This window comes from Chrysemys picta, chromosome 12 (assembly GCF_011386835.1).
Source record: "Chrysemys picta bellii isolate R12L10 chromosome 12, ASM1138683v2, whole genome shotgun sequence".
NCBI classification, from domain to species: domain Eukaryota; kingdom Metazoa; phylum Chordata; order Testudines; family Emydidae; genus Chrysemys; species Chrysemys picta.
The window spans coordinates 56,625,765-56,640,591 of record NC_088802.1 but is presented as its reverse complement, the minus strand read 5'-3'; the positions used below and the strand labels follow the sequence as shown (position 1 = coordinate 56,640,591).

At 54.1% G+C, this 14,827-nt stretch overlaps 1 protein-coding gene across 1 annotated transcript in view; it reads right to left on the bottom strand.

The window, feature by feature from the left end:
* Positions 1 to 3,447: 3,447 nt before the first annotated feature.
* Positions 3,448 to 14,827, bottom strand: part of TIMP2 (TIMP metallopeptidase inhibitor 2) — a 34,340-nt gene continuing 22,960 nt past the window's right edge. The window contains exons 4-5 of the mRNA XM_065562896.1: positions 7,911 to 8,035; positions 3,448 to 5,961 (exon numbers count right to left, since the gene is read on the bottom strand). Coding sequence (XP_065418968.1) covers positions 5,764 to 5,961; positions 7,911 to 8,035 — 323 coding nt within the window. The 3' untranslated portion in view covers positions 3,448 to 5,763. The remainder of the gene's footprint in view (positions 5,962 to 7,910; positions 8,036 to 14,827) is intronic.

Below are 14,827 nucleotides of genomic sequence, written 5' to 3'. Positions count from 1 at the left end.
GCTTGAAAACCACTGCCTTAGGCTATGGGCTGGCACTGCACCCCCCTCTTTTTCCTGCTGCATGGACTTGGCCAGGAAGAGGAAGCTAGTCTGGGAGGTCTGGCCTAGACTAGTCATAGAATCTCAGGGTTGGAAGGGACCTCAGGAGGTCATCTAGTCCAACCCCCTGCTCAAAGCAGGACCAACCCCAACTAAATCATCCCAGCCAGGGCTTTGTCAAGCCGGGCCTTAAAAACCTCTAAGGATAGAGATTCCACCACCTCCCTAGGGAACCCATTCCAGTGCTTCACCACCCTCCTAGTGAAATAGTGTTTCCTAATATCCAGCCTAGACCTCCCCCACTGCAACTTGAGACCATTGCTCCTTGTTCTGTCATCTGCCACCACTGAGAACAGCTGAGCTCCATCCTCTTTGGAACCCCCCTTCAGGTAGTTGAAGGCTGCTATTAAATCCCCCTTCACACTTCTCTTCTGCAGACTAAATAAGCCCAGTTCCCTCAGCCTCTCCTTGGAAGTCATGTGCCCCAGCACCCAATTATTTTAGTTGCCTTCCGCTGGACTCTCTCCAATTTGTCCACATCCTCTCCAATTTGTTCAAAACAGTAGCCTGCAAGAGGGGCCAGGCCTGCCTGTGAGCCCCCCTTTCCCCATTTTTGAATAAGAGTAGCTTAACAAAACAAACAAACCCTGTTTTAAAATGTCAAGCAAACAATCATTGACAATTTCAGAACTTTTCAGCCAACAAAATGCATCAGTTCAAGTTTCAGAGTAGCAGTCGTGTTAGTCTGTATCCGCAAAAACAACAGGAGTATTTGTGGCACCTTAGAGACTATAGTCCACGAAAGCTTCTGCTCTAATAAGTTTGTTAGTCTCTAAGGTGCCACAAGTACTCCTGTTCTTTCTGAAGTTCAACTAGACCTACCTGCAACTTCAGAAATAGGCCTCATTTTGGAAAAGTCAGTAGGAGTGGTCTGCCAGAATTACTGCTGAACTCGCACCTTCCATACTGACAAAGAAGATTGGATCATAGAAGAATCGGACATTAAACATTTCGTATCAGATGAAGCATATTTTGCTTTAGTGTCAGCAAGTCTATCGAAGCTGGGGCAGCTATCCGGAGATCGCTGCAGGCCAGGGGAGTGCTCAATGAAGAAAAGATTAGAGTGAAAGCAGCTATACAAGAGCAACTTCCTGGAGCACTTGACTCTAGTAGCCAAATACAATGATGTGGTAAGAAAGGACTGAAAGTGGACCATGCAATGCAAAATACACCGCTCGTCAATACAGAATGAAATCATTCCCATGGTGTCAGAAATGGTACTTGTATGCATTAGCTAAGAAGTGAAAGAGGCTAATGTTTTCTCTAGAACGGTTGACAAAACTAAAGAAATTAGCAAAGTAGAATAAGTGTCAGTTGTGTGAGATATTATTTGCATGGCATTATATTAAATATATGAGCTTTCTTGGTTTCCAGCCTGCTGACTCACTTGATGCAAAGTCTCTCCTTCGGTACTTGAAGAACATGTCACGGGGTGGCACTGATATACAGAACTGTATTGCCCAGATTTATAGTGTGCAATCTCTTACAGGAAGATGTAGGCTGACAGTTTAGTTATTGTGGAGGTATGCAAAGGAAACAAACATGTACTGATTTTTTCCCCTCCCACTATCCTGGAGAAACTGTACACTTTTCTCTCTCTGGATCAGCTACACATGCTAAATTCAAAGCCTTTCTAAAGAAAGTACAACCCAAAAATAAACTCGTGGAATTGAAGTAGCTCTGTGACACAATGGCCATGGTAAGTTTCTGCTTGTAGTTCTAGGAGGCTATTGAGGGGAAAAGTTGTCAAAGTTGTCTTGTTCTGAAGAGAGTTGCTGACAGATTTGCTGCTGCTCACAAGTGTATCCAGCATCAATACGGTTAAAAATGGTCACCAATGTTACTTATCCCCATTCTATAAAGTATGTTTAGCAAAATTAGTAATGTTAGATTGTGAAATTGGGAGACAAGCAACCCTGGGTGACTTGACACATCTCTCTGCACCTATTTTCCCTGCCCCTCCTTTGTCTGTCTTTTAGTCTAAATAGACAACCCCTTTATGGCAGGACTGTCTTTTACTCTGTTTGTAGCAAGGGTGGTGGTGGGGGGAAATCCCAGTCTCAGCTGTCATACAAACAGGATTGGAAGGAGTCTCTTTTTAATCAGTAAGTGTGGGTACATGTTGATTTCACTGCAGACACAAAGCGATGGGGGGGGGGGGAAAACTTGCTAACACTTGAAATTTTCAAATAGGCATACTAAGAAAAATGCTGCTTGAGAACTTACTGGAGTTTGATTTAAGGATACTGACTTTGTATATTTTCACATGTGATGTGTTTTAATGGTTATGAAGCTTTAACTGTTTTGCATCTGAGTCTACTGCAGTGGTTTTCAACCTGTGCTCCACGGTCCCCTGGAGGTCTGCAGACTGTGGCAGATCTCCAAAGGGGTGTGTGCCTCTATTTTACATTTATTAGGGGTCCACAAATGAAGAAATGTTGAAAACTGGTCTGCTGGCATTATTGTCTGACCCTCTCCCCCGCATAATTTCCTGCAACTGTGAACATTTAAATCAATAAAAATAGGGGGGAAAGGAGGGGAGAAAAGCTTAATAATAAACACTGATCTTATCCATTGACATAAAAATAAAAAATTGATTTCTGCCACAACTAAAGCCATACAATTAGTAGTAATGGGGTAGCACTACTTGCTTTGGGGAGCAGCTATACCAGGTCAGCCCCTAGCCATGCTTGGAGCAAGCAGGAGCTGAGCATAGGGGTTAGGGATGGTTTTACATTTGCTGTGGGTTTTCTCAAACATGGTGATTAGAATAGCAAGACTGGGGCCGTTCTCTCCCGTGGCTCTCTCCCGTGGCTGCGGTTTCCCAAAATTGCTCTATATGAAGAAGGCTGATGCAGTGAAACAACTTCTGTAATAAGAAACTTTTCCAGCAGAACTACAGCCCTGAGGGAAGCGGGAGGGGAATGTCCAGGCCATATGCCCCCCCAAGGATGAGTGGATTACACGCCCACCCCACAGGCTGTCTCATATGCACCAGCGGATTGGTGTGCCTGTCTCACATCCAGAATTATACTTATTACTTATTTAAACAGCACTATAGATGTGCAGTGAATTCAGTAAGAGGAAAATGTAATTTTTTAGAATACTGTTTATTGTCCAAAGACTGAATGTCCACATATGAATTATACAAAGCATCAGAGACATGCACAGTCTGCTTGTCATTATTCAACAACTTTCATGTGTTTCCAGCACAAGAAGGTCTCAGACTTCAGATTCCAGCAAAAAACATATTGCTCCAAAAAAACCCAAACAAAAACCCCACCCAAAAGCCTTAAATTATGGCAGCAAGTTAGATACTCCTTATTTTTAATACTTATCAAGCAAAGATTTGAAAATAACTATAATGTAAACTTTTTATTTTTTTAAATATTTTGAATTGCTTGCATGGAGGAGGAGACTGGAGCTAGGAAGGAAGGGCAGAGAATGGAACCGAGAACAGAAGACATAAATTAAAAAAGCCAATCAAGCATCCTTCATATACTTGACATATATATAGAGAGAGATTTTTGCAATTATTTTGTGTGAGGCTCACCTATCGTGCTTGCCGACAGCCGTGATATTGTTCAGCAAGGCCTTGGAGACAAACTAGCAAGAGGCAAATGTATGGTACATCCCATCTCCAAATCCAACTTCTGAAGACTTGTGCACTTGGCAGAAGAGGGGGATGGGAAGGAGGGAAATAAACAAACAGAAAAATCTGGAGGACTCAACCCTCCACAGACTTTCTTGATACTCTTCCCGCTTCATGTTGAATGCTTCCAATGCAGAAATGCGTTTAAAAAAATAAGTGCAGTTCTAATACCTAACAAGGAAATTAAAAAGTTACAGCACAGGAATGATACAGCGGATGCCAAAACAAACCGAAACATTAAAATCAAAGATAGAGCATCAGCAGAGACAGGAGTAAATGTCACATATGATATAACCATACAGTAAGCAAACAGGAGTCTTATATTGAATTGATTAGTTTTTTCCCCTCTTCATTTTGATATATTGAAGTCACCCAGACTGGTCCAATATGACATCATTAAAATCTTACACCGATGCACAGCATGAAAATGCCCCTGAAGCTGGTCTGCAGGGATAATTTCAGGACTCTCCAAACCTGCTTTAGCCAGGAGATCTATGTTTTACCTCACCGAGGTCTGTGCTGGCCGCATTCCAGGTGGGCTAGCTATGCAGCGCTCTCGAGTGCCTCAGCAAAAGGAAACCGGCTCGGAAGAAGACTGGGGTTGTGGGTGGCTGGGCGGGTTTCACAGAAGGATGTAGCAGCCAGAGGCCGGTGTGTGCACACGTGTGTGTGTGTGTACACGTGTATTACAGCTCACTGACATGAGCCTCACAACTGCGAACAGCCATCAGTGGGTATAAAAATACCTTGTCCTGTGGGGTCTCTCTCAGCGCGCTGTGTTTCTCGGCAGAACACTTGGAATAAGCCTCGCCTCGGATCGCCAGCTCCTGGATTCACACAACTTGCTGGGAATAAAGGCTCTCGGCAAGGGAAGCGGCTATGGGTCATTGTCAGCAGGCCACTGTCTGTGGGGCTAGAGCACTCTCAGTTCATTGTCCTACTGAGCAATGAATTCACAATACCACCTCTGCTGTCTGCATAATCCTACAGGCTAAACAGTAACCAAACCCTTCCCCTAACCTGGAACTTGGCATTAGCACTATGTGGACGGCACAAGCAGGCACTAGGACACAGATCCGGCAGCTACACCACAGCAAGGCATACACATACCCACCAGGGGATTTGCTTTCTTTACTAGACTGCCAGGATGAAGGTGCAGGACCGAAGCCTGCAGGGGTCTCACGCATGCGCCACCCCAGGGGTCCAACCTCAGCACCCACTGACTTGGAGGGAAGCATGAAACAACAACAGTGCTTGCAAATGAGTGAGAAGGAGACCCTCCGGTCCCCCTCAAAAGATGCTTCTGCTGATGCTGGGGATCACAGGGACACTGTCAGTGCAAAGGGCCTTTATCTTACTTGACAAAGGCTAAGGAGACTTCGCTAGAGCCGAATCCTTTCCTGGCGCCTGCAGTCCTGCTGGGACTCTCAGCCAGTGCTACCTTTCGCTGACTCTCCCTTCTAGCCCAAGAGGTGGGGGCACGTGTGACCAGGGGAGCAGTGGGACTAGAGGGCTTACAAAGGAGATTTGGGGAATGCTGGTCTCTCTCTGGCAGTGGAGAAGGCTGTTTGAAAAGAGACGCCAATGTGCTGGGGGATCGAGGGGCAGGAGCTACCCAAAGCAAGGGACACTCCAGCCCCAGGTGAGGGAACCTGGTAGGCCTGCTACACAGAATGAGACATCGACCCTCGAGCAGTCTGGTTTCCTCCAGAACAGCCCTGGGATCTCGTGGATCAAAGTCCGGCTGGTTCCGGATTCTCCCCTGACCAGTATGAAGCCATCCCATGCCCCACTGCATCTGTGAAAGGAAGGCACGGGAAAGCACTGCTGGGAACTAAATACAACGGTGTGGCCCCTCACCCCACTTTGGAAGCACGTGGCATTTAATCACCCGATTGGGACCCACTTGGGATACTGTATTTTCATGCTGTTTCCAGGAAGTGATGTCAGAGGTGGACCAGTCTAATTTCTTGCAGGCCTTTCTATTGGGTACTGGAATGCAGCTATTCAGCTTAGGGGTCCTCGATGTCGAGAAACTCTTGCTTGGGTGGGGCTACGCCACGGTACCACGCGCAGGAGCCGTCACTCCTCTTGATGCAGGCGTAATGCTTAGCCTGTCGCCCGTTGATGTTCTTCTCCGTCACCCAGTCTGTCCAGAGACATTCGTCCGACGAGGAGACGAAGCACGGAATGGAGGGGCAGCGGGAGATCTGCAGGAGAACAGAGACCATTGCTGAGCCCTGCCTGGGGGAGAGATGGAAGAGGCACAGCAGGTCCATCTGGGCTGGGGGACGGAGAGAGACCCAGAGCCAAGGAAAGCAACTCGCTAAAGTTCCGGGGTTAAAAGAGGGGGCAGATATCCCTCTCCCCCTTCAAGCCCCTCCCTTTCCCGCCCACTCTCGAGCCCCTACTCCCCCTCCAAGCACACGAGGAGAAAGGGGTGGCTCTAAGACCATGGTCTTATCTGTCCCCAACCGTCACTTGTTCCCACTGCATCCCTCGTCCACCTAGCTCACAAGCTCATCCCGGCAGGGCTAAGCCTTTGTCTCCAAGCATCTGTGAACGGCCGTTCAGTCCCGGGGCAGTTCCACGGGAGTCAAACGGGGATGAATCCTGCTGAACACCAAGCACCTCACCCAACCCTTGGCAGGAGGTTCCCCAAGAACAGGTTAGACAACCTCCAGTGAGGGGGTTCCACAGCCGCTCGGAGCCTGTTCCAGGGCTTAGCTCTCCTTACACTGAGAACGTTTTGCCAGTCTGGCAGGGCCTGTGGAGGAGTGCGGCGGGGGTACCACCGTGCCTGGGAGAGGGCCCACCCCAGGGAGAAATCTTCCCTCCCTTGTACCACTCCCCCGCTGCCTCACCGAGTCCCAAAGCCATCGCTCCTGTCCCCCCCGACCCGACCCCTATTAGCCAAAAAAAATGAATAGAATGGGTTGCTCCTTTTCAGGAGCATCTCTGCTTTTACCCAAACCCCCAGGGATGGTGACTAAGCCACAGGAAAGTCCGAGCGAGTTTCTCAGGGTCCCCTAAGGGAGGCAGGGGCCTGTCTGGGATCTGGGCTGGAGATGGTCCAGGCCCTTTGTTCCAGCCACTGGACACACGGCTCCTTTTAAGAGGCAGAATTGGGTCTTCCTCGGATTGAAGGTGAATTTCCCAGTGCTGAAGCCAAATGTGGCTCTTTGCCTGGACACAGCTACATGCAGAGCGAAGTCTCTCGAACAGAGGAATCAGGACAGTCTAGCTCTGCAAACCATCCTGACGTTGGCATGTCGGAGGCCAGCGGTTCATCTCCACCCCGTACGATGCAAGGTGGGCTTAGATCACATCCTTTAGACAAATACTCCACATCTGACTGCAACCGATCCATGCAAATACACGCCTCCAGCCAAGTTACAGACAGCAGGAGATTGGGGGCTGGGGCGAGGATGGGTGCGTGGGAGAAGCCTGGCTGTGGAGAGTCCAGCTTGCCCAGGGCGCAGAGGGCAGCATTCTGAGCAGAGGGGATGCAGAGAGACGAGGAAAAGAACAAAGAGCGGAGGAGAGTGGGGAACAGCTCCGGGATTCCCCAAAACTGGGGTCTGACCCCACCTTCGCCAGAGACTCCCTAGTGACCTTCAGCAACTCACTTCTGCTCAACTACCCGAAATCCCTAGCAGGGTGTTGTGAGGGTACGTGGGATGCTTAGATCCCTTGGGGATGAGGGCCTGGAAACAGCCCCAGTTATGTAGTAAACTTTTCAAGGCAGGGACAGTATCTCCCTAGGTGGCTTTGGAGGGCCCAATCCTGAGTAGGGGCCTGTGGGCAGTACTGCAATAGGAGAACAACAGGAGGCCAGGTGACCGTCACTCCTAGACAGCCCACTCTCTGCCTCTCTGGGATGCCTCGCACCCTTGCTAGCAGTACCCCTCCTTGGCCATTCCAGACAAAATCACTGGCTTTGCACCGCCCTTAAGACTCTTACCCCAGCAATGCACTGATCCCTCTTCAGATGCAAACCCAGGCCTCGACTCAGGAAGGTATCTCTGCCGTTCACTTCAGCACGTGCTTTCCTGAGTCGCAGCGCCGTATCCAGCCAAGGTCACTCGACCCCAAGCCTTCCGACGGCCCCAGAAACCTCAGCGCACCACAAGCAGTGGCAGGCTCCCACTCTGCATACCTTGCACTCACAGCCCATCTGGTACCGCTGGTTCAGACTCTTCTTCTGAGTGGCACTCAGGGAGTCCCAAGGGACGATGAAGTCGCACAGTGTGATGTGCATCTTGCCGTTGCCTTCGGACTTGCCTGAGGAAAGGTCACACAGCACTTTAGTCTTTCTAGGGTCTCTCCAGAGTACCTGTGCAGCAAGCCATGTGATGCTAACTCACCCAACCCCACTGAGCTGCCGGCAAGCCCCCCGTGGGTCTATCCCGGAGGCAGAGTGTGCTGGGAAGGGAGTTCATTGGTTAGCCCTTGGCCAGAGCTCCTACCGACTGCTCAGAGCGGGGTCAGCTCTCCTGCCTCGAATCAGCACCTCCTGTCCGCTCGGTTCTGCTCAGCAAACAAAGCCAGGAGGAAGCTGCCCTGGCCCATGCCCCAGCTGCTTGCTCAGGCCGGGTTTTCCAGGAGGCGCCAAAGGGAAAGAGGAGCTGGGCGCCTCTGGAAAGGTGGCCATCCCCGCTGGAGAGATCACCATGCTTGTGAGGTCACACGCCAAGGGGCCACTCAGCAGGCAGCAATGCAGAGGGGATAAAGCCAAGGGGGCTGTCCAGAGTCCTGGCCAGGCAGTCCGGCCTCTAGGCTCAGGGCCTTCCCTGCCGTCTACATGGATCGGGAGGACTTTATTTAGGGCTTGTTGATTGGCGCCGCTCTAGGGCCCGTGTTCTGAGCGAGCGTATCCCAGGACGAGCAAGAGGCTACAGAGCAGGACACTCTGACAGCCCCCATCTGGGGAGAGGCGGAGACGGACGTCATACCTAGTGTGACGGAGCAGGGAGCAGGGCAGATTTGACCTGGGAATGTTGCAGGGGGGTTGCAGTGGGGATGTGGGACTTCCCTTGAAGGGAGCTACCTGAGCTGTAACCTGAGCCAGGAACGGGGGTGGGGAGAATTAACACCTTCTGCCCGGGAGACTGAACAAAGGAGAGGAGCAGCGGGAGGGGCTGGGAGTTTAGTTTCGGTTGGGGCTGGGTGGTGCAAGGCAGGGAACCCCAAGCTGGGGTCTAAGCTCCCTGAACCTCCCAGAGGGACCTAATTGAGGGGGGTCTGGTCGTACCTACACGCTCTGCTTGAGACTGTGTTCCTGTCCTTGAATAAACCTTCTGCTTTACTGGCTGGCTGAGAGTCGCAGTGAATCTCGGGAAGAGGGGTGCAGGGCCCTAACTCCCCCACAATCCGCAACAACTGGTGGCAGCGACGGGATCTACTGCACCCCGTGGACGGCGCTTCCTGCAGTAAGTGACTGGGGAGCAGTAAAACGAAGGGGGATTGACGGGGACCAGGCCTGCTGAAGAGTGGGAGAGAGACGGTTATTACCCCTGGGAGTGTGTGACCAGCGAGAAGGACTTTTGCAGTAACAGGGTCCCCCGGGGGGATCGCAGCGAGTGGTCCCAGGGGCGGAGGAGTCTGCAGCTCGACCCTGGCAGAGAGGCGGTGACCTCGAGAAGGGCTGGCACACTAGGGGTCCCCCTGGGAACTGTGGGGAGCTGTGAGCACACAGGCCGGTGAGTGGCCAGCAGGAAGATGTATGCCAAGCGGCTTAAGAGCGACCTGGTGGAGCTGTGCAAGCAGAGGCAGCTGCGCATTGGGAGGCTCACCAAAGAACAGCTCATTGCCCAGCTGGAGGCGGAAGATCGCGCGAATGAACTGATCCCTGTGTCTCAGGGAAGCAGCCTGGCAAATGCAGCGCAGGCACCAGTGTCTGTCCCAGCTGGGAGTGGTCAGCCGGCTGCTGAGGGCTTCCCGAGACCCCTCCTTCCTATGCCTAGGGGAAGGGTGGGGAGGAGCCCAGCAAATACCGAAGGCGCCGTGATCCCCCCGGCCAGCAGGGGGTCCCCCCGGCGAAGCCCGCCGGCCAGCAGAGGAGCCTCCCGGCGACGTTCGGCATCCGGGGAGCGGAATTGGCTGGAATGGGAGAAAGAGCTAAAACTGAGGGAGCTGGAGGATCGTGAACAACAGAGACAGCATGAAGAGAGACAGCGTCAGCATGAACGGGAGGAGAAAGAGAGACAAAGACAGCATGAAGAGAGACAGAGACAGGAGAATGAGAGACAGCGTCAGCATGAACTGGAACTGGCGAGACTGAGGGGCAGCGAACCCCCGGCTGCGGTGAGTGAGGGGGGACCCAGGACTGCACGGAGCTTTGATAAGTGCATCATGGCCCCATACAAGGAGGGGGAGGACATGGATGACTTCCTGGAGGCCTTTGAGACGGCCTGCGAGCTGCACCGGGTGGATCCCGCGGACAGACTCCGGGTCCTTACCCCCTTACTGGACCCCAAATCCGTGGCATTGTACCGCCAACTGGGAGAGGCAGAGAAAGGGGACTACGAACTATTCAAAAGGGCCCTGCTACGTGAGTTTGGGCTGACTCCTGAGATGTACCGGGAAAGGTTCCAGGGTCAAGATAAAACCCCTGAGATCTCATATTTGCAACTAGCCGTCCGCATGGAAAGATACGCCAGCAAGTGGGCTGGTGGGGCCCAGACGAAGGAGGACCTGATTAAACTGCTGGTACTGGAGCAACTGTATGAGCGGTGCCCATCCGACCTGAGGCTGTGGTTGGTGGACAGAAAGCCAGAGAACCCGCGACACGCCGGGCAGCTGGCTGATGAGTTTGTAAAGAGCCGGTCAGGGGGTGGCAGGGAGGAGCCCCAAAGGAACAGGCCCGCCGCGATGCAGAGAGAGAGTCACCCTGGGACCTCCCAAAGGGGGAATATGGGGAATCCCCTCCCACGGGGAAGGCCCAGCATCAGGGACAACCGACCGGCTCGAGGGGACCCACGGGACCTGAGCTGCTATTACTGCGGCCGAAGAGGCCACGTTCGGGCCCAGTGCCCCAAGCTCAAGGACAGACTGAGCAGACCGAACCCGCACCGGGTTAACTTGGTAGAGGCCCAGACGGACGAGGGGCAGGCTTCCCACGCAAGAGGGGCTGGCAGCTTATCAACTGCTCAAGAGAGAGAAGGGCCCCCGGCCAGCTTCTCTGGGGGGCCAGATGCTCCGGATTCAAAGTTCTCCGTTTACAGGGTTGGCGCGGGGCTGTCCCTGCGGAGCGAGTGCCTTGTTCCCCTGGAGGTGGATGGGAAGAAAGTTTATGGATACTGGGACACGGGCGCAGAGGTGACACTGGCCCGGCCCGAGGTGGTGGCCCCAGATCGGGTGGTGCCCAACACCTTCCTGACCCTGACCGGGGTGGGCGGGACCCCATTCAAGGTTCCCGTAGCGAGGGTACACCTGAAATGGGGGGCCAAGGAGGGCCCCAAGGACGTGGGAGTGCACCACCATTTGCCCACTGAGGTGTTGATGGGGGGGGACCTAGAGGACTGGCCAAGCAGCCCCCAGACCGCCTTAGTCGTGACCCGTAGCCAGAGCCGGCGAGGGGCACTACGCCCTGACCTTGGGAAGGATGTCCCACCGGAGGCACCGAACCCTTCCCGGGTGGGGAGGGAACACCCAAGGACAGGCCGCGGGGTGGCTGGGGCTTCCGACCCAGCCGACGAGAGGGAGCAGGTCCCCATCCCTTCCTCAGCCGCCGAGTTCCAGGCCGAGTTGCAGAAGGACCCCTCCCTGCGGAAGCTAAGGGGCCTGGCTGACCTCAGTGTGGGACAGACCATGAGGAGAGGATGCAAGGAGAGGTTCCTGTGGGAGAAGGGGTTCCTCTACCGAGAGTGGGCTCCCCCGGGGGAAGTGGAGTCGTGGGGGATCAGGAGGCAGCTGGTGGTTCCCCAGAAGTTTCGCCACAAGCTACTGTACCTGGCCCATGACATCCCTCTCGCAGGGCACCAGGGGATCCGGCGCACCAGGCAGAGGCTGCTACAGAACTTTTACTGGCCCGGGGTCTTCACCAACGTCCGGCAGTACTGCCGATCCTGTGACCCCTGCCAGAGGGTGGGGAAGGCCCGGGACAAGGGGAAGGCAGCATTGAGACCTTTGCCCATCATAGAGGAGCCTTTCCAGAAGGTGGCCATGGACATAGTGGGACCTCTCAGCAAGACGACCCGGTCTGGGAAGAAATACATCCTGGTGGTGGTAGATTTCGCCACCCGCTACCCCGAGGCAGTGCCCTTATCGTCCATTGAAGCAGACACTGTAGCGGATGCGCTGCTGACCATTTTCAGCCGAGTGGGGTTCCCCAAGGAAGTCTTGACGGACCAAGGGTCCAACTTCATGTCGGCCCTACTCCGGTGCTTGTGGGAGAGATGTGGGGTCCGGCACAACTGGGCCTCAGCATATCACCCCCAATCCAACGGGCTGGTGGAGAGGTTCAATGGGACGCTAAAAATGATGCTGAAAACATTTATGAATCAGCACCCGCAGGACTGGGACAAGTACTTACCTCACCTGCTGTTTGCGTACAGGGAGGTACCCCAGGAGTCTACCGGGTTTTCGCCTTTCGAACTGCTATATGGAAGGCGGGTAAGGGGGCCCCTCGACCTGATGAGAGACGAATGGGAGGGGAAGGCCACTCCTGACGGAGAGTCGGTGGTGGAGTATGTCCTGACCTTCCGGGAACGACTTGCCGAGCTCATGGGCCTGGCCAGGGAGAATCTGGCCAGAGCCCAGAGGAAGCAGAAGGTCTGGTATGACCGCACAGCACGGGCCCGCGCCTTCGCCACTGGGGATCAGGTGATGGTCCTCATCCCCGTGAGGAAAAACAAACTCCAGGCCGCCTGGGAAGGGCCCTTCAAGGTTGTCAAGCAACTAAACGAGGTAAACTATGTGGTGGAGCTGTCGAACCGGGCACACCACCACCGGGTGTACCATGTGAATATGATGAAGCCATATTATGACAGGGGGAATATGGTGTTGGCCGTGTGTGGACAGTGGGAGGGGCAGGGAGATGACCCTTTAGTAGATCTATTCCCTGGGACAAGAGTTGGCTTCCCCCTGGAAGCAATTCCCCTCTCTGATCGGCTAACCCCTGCCCAGCGAGCTGAGATCGGAGGGGTGCTGCATCTGTACCAGCAGCTGTTTTCCAACCAGCCTGGACGCACTAATCTGACTGTCCACCGGGTGCAGACAGGATCGCACCCGCCTATAAAATGCTCCCCCTTCCGAGCCACAGGGAAAACTGCTCAGGACCTGGAAAGAGAGGTCAATGACATGCTGGCTTTGGGGGTGATCCAGCCGTCTTCCAGCCCTTGGGCCTCGCCGGTGGTGCTGGTCCCCAAAAAGGACGGGTCGATCCGGTTCTGTGTGGACTATCGGAAGCTCAATGCCATCACTGTAGCCGATGCCTACCCCATGCCCAGGCCGGACGAGCTCCTAGACAAGCTGGGAGGTGCTCGGTACCTTACCACCATGGATCTTACAAAGGGCTATTGGCAAGTGCCGCTGGATGCAGATGCCAGGCTGAAATCGGCCTTTGTCACCCCTCTGGGGCTCTATGAGTTCCTGACCCTGCCCTTCGGCCTCAAGGGAGCGCCGGCCACCTTCCAGCGCCTGGTGGATCAGCTACTGAGGGGGATGGAGAGTTTTGCCGTGGCGTATATCGATGACATCTGTGTCTTTAGCCAGACCTGGGAGGACCACATATCCCAGGTTAGACAAGTGCTGGACCGACTCCAGAAGGCTGGGCTGACCGTAAAACCGGAGAAGTGCAAGGTGGGGATGGCTGAGGTATCCTACCTAGGCCACCGGGTGGGAAGCGGCTGCCTAAAGCCGGAACCAGCCAAAGTGGAGGTGATCAGAGACTGGCCCGCTCCTCAAACCAAAAAGCAGGTCCAAGCCTTTATTGGGATGGCAGGGTACTATCGGAGGTTCGTGCCCCACTTTAGCGCCATAGCCGCCCCCATCACTGAGCTGTGCAAGAAGGGGAAGCCAGACAAAGTGGTCTGGACCGAGGAGTGCCAGGAGGCTCTCCGGGCGCTGAAGGAGGCTCTGGTCAGTGGCCCAGTTCTGGCAAACCCAGACTTTGACAAGCCCTTTATGGTGTTCACCGACGCCTCAGACACAGGACTGGGGGCGGTGTTAATGCAGGAGGATGAAAAGGGGGAGAGACACCCCATCGTGTACCTGAGCAAGAAGTTACTACCCCGGGAGCAGAACTACGCGGCCATCGAGAAGGAATGCCTGGCCATGGTGTGGGCCCTCAAGAAACTAGAGCCATATCTCTTTGGGCGTCACTTCACCGTGCACACCGACCACTCTCCCCTGACCTGGCTGCACCAGATGAAAGGAGCCAACGCCAAGCTCCTGAGATGGAGCCTGCTCCTGCAGGATTATGACATGGACGTGGTCCATGTGAAGGGACGTGACAACCTGATAGCGGACGCGTTGTCCCGGAGAGGGAGCCCTGAACTTCCCCAGGTCACTGGTCAGAGTGACCCCGCTCAGTTCAGTCTCGAAGGGGGGAGAGATGTGACGGAGCAGGGAGCAGGGCAGATTTGACCTGGGAATGTTGCAGGGGGGTTGCAGTGGGGATGTGGGACTTCCCTTGAAGGGAGCTACCTGAGCTGTAACCTGAGCCAGGAACGGGGGTGGGGAGAATTAACACCTTCTGCCCGGGAGACTGAACAAAGGAGAGGAGCAGCGGGAGGGGCTGGGAGTTTAGTTTCGGTTGGGGCTGGGTGGTGCAAGGCAGGGAACCCCAAGCTGGGGTCTAAGCTCCCTGAACCTCCCAGAGGGACCTAATTGAGGGGGGTCTGGTCGTACCTACACGCTCTGCTTGAGACTGTGTTCCTGTCCTTGAATAAACCTTCTGCTTTACTGGCTGGCTGAGAGTCGCAGTGAATCTCGGGAAGAGGGGTGCAGGGCCCTAACTCCCCCACAATCCGCAACACCTAGAAGCAGACACTCTTGCAGCACCAGACACTGGGGCCTGCAGGGAGTGGGTGGCCAGGAGAATGGACCAAGAGATGGATCCCGCAGAGCTCA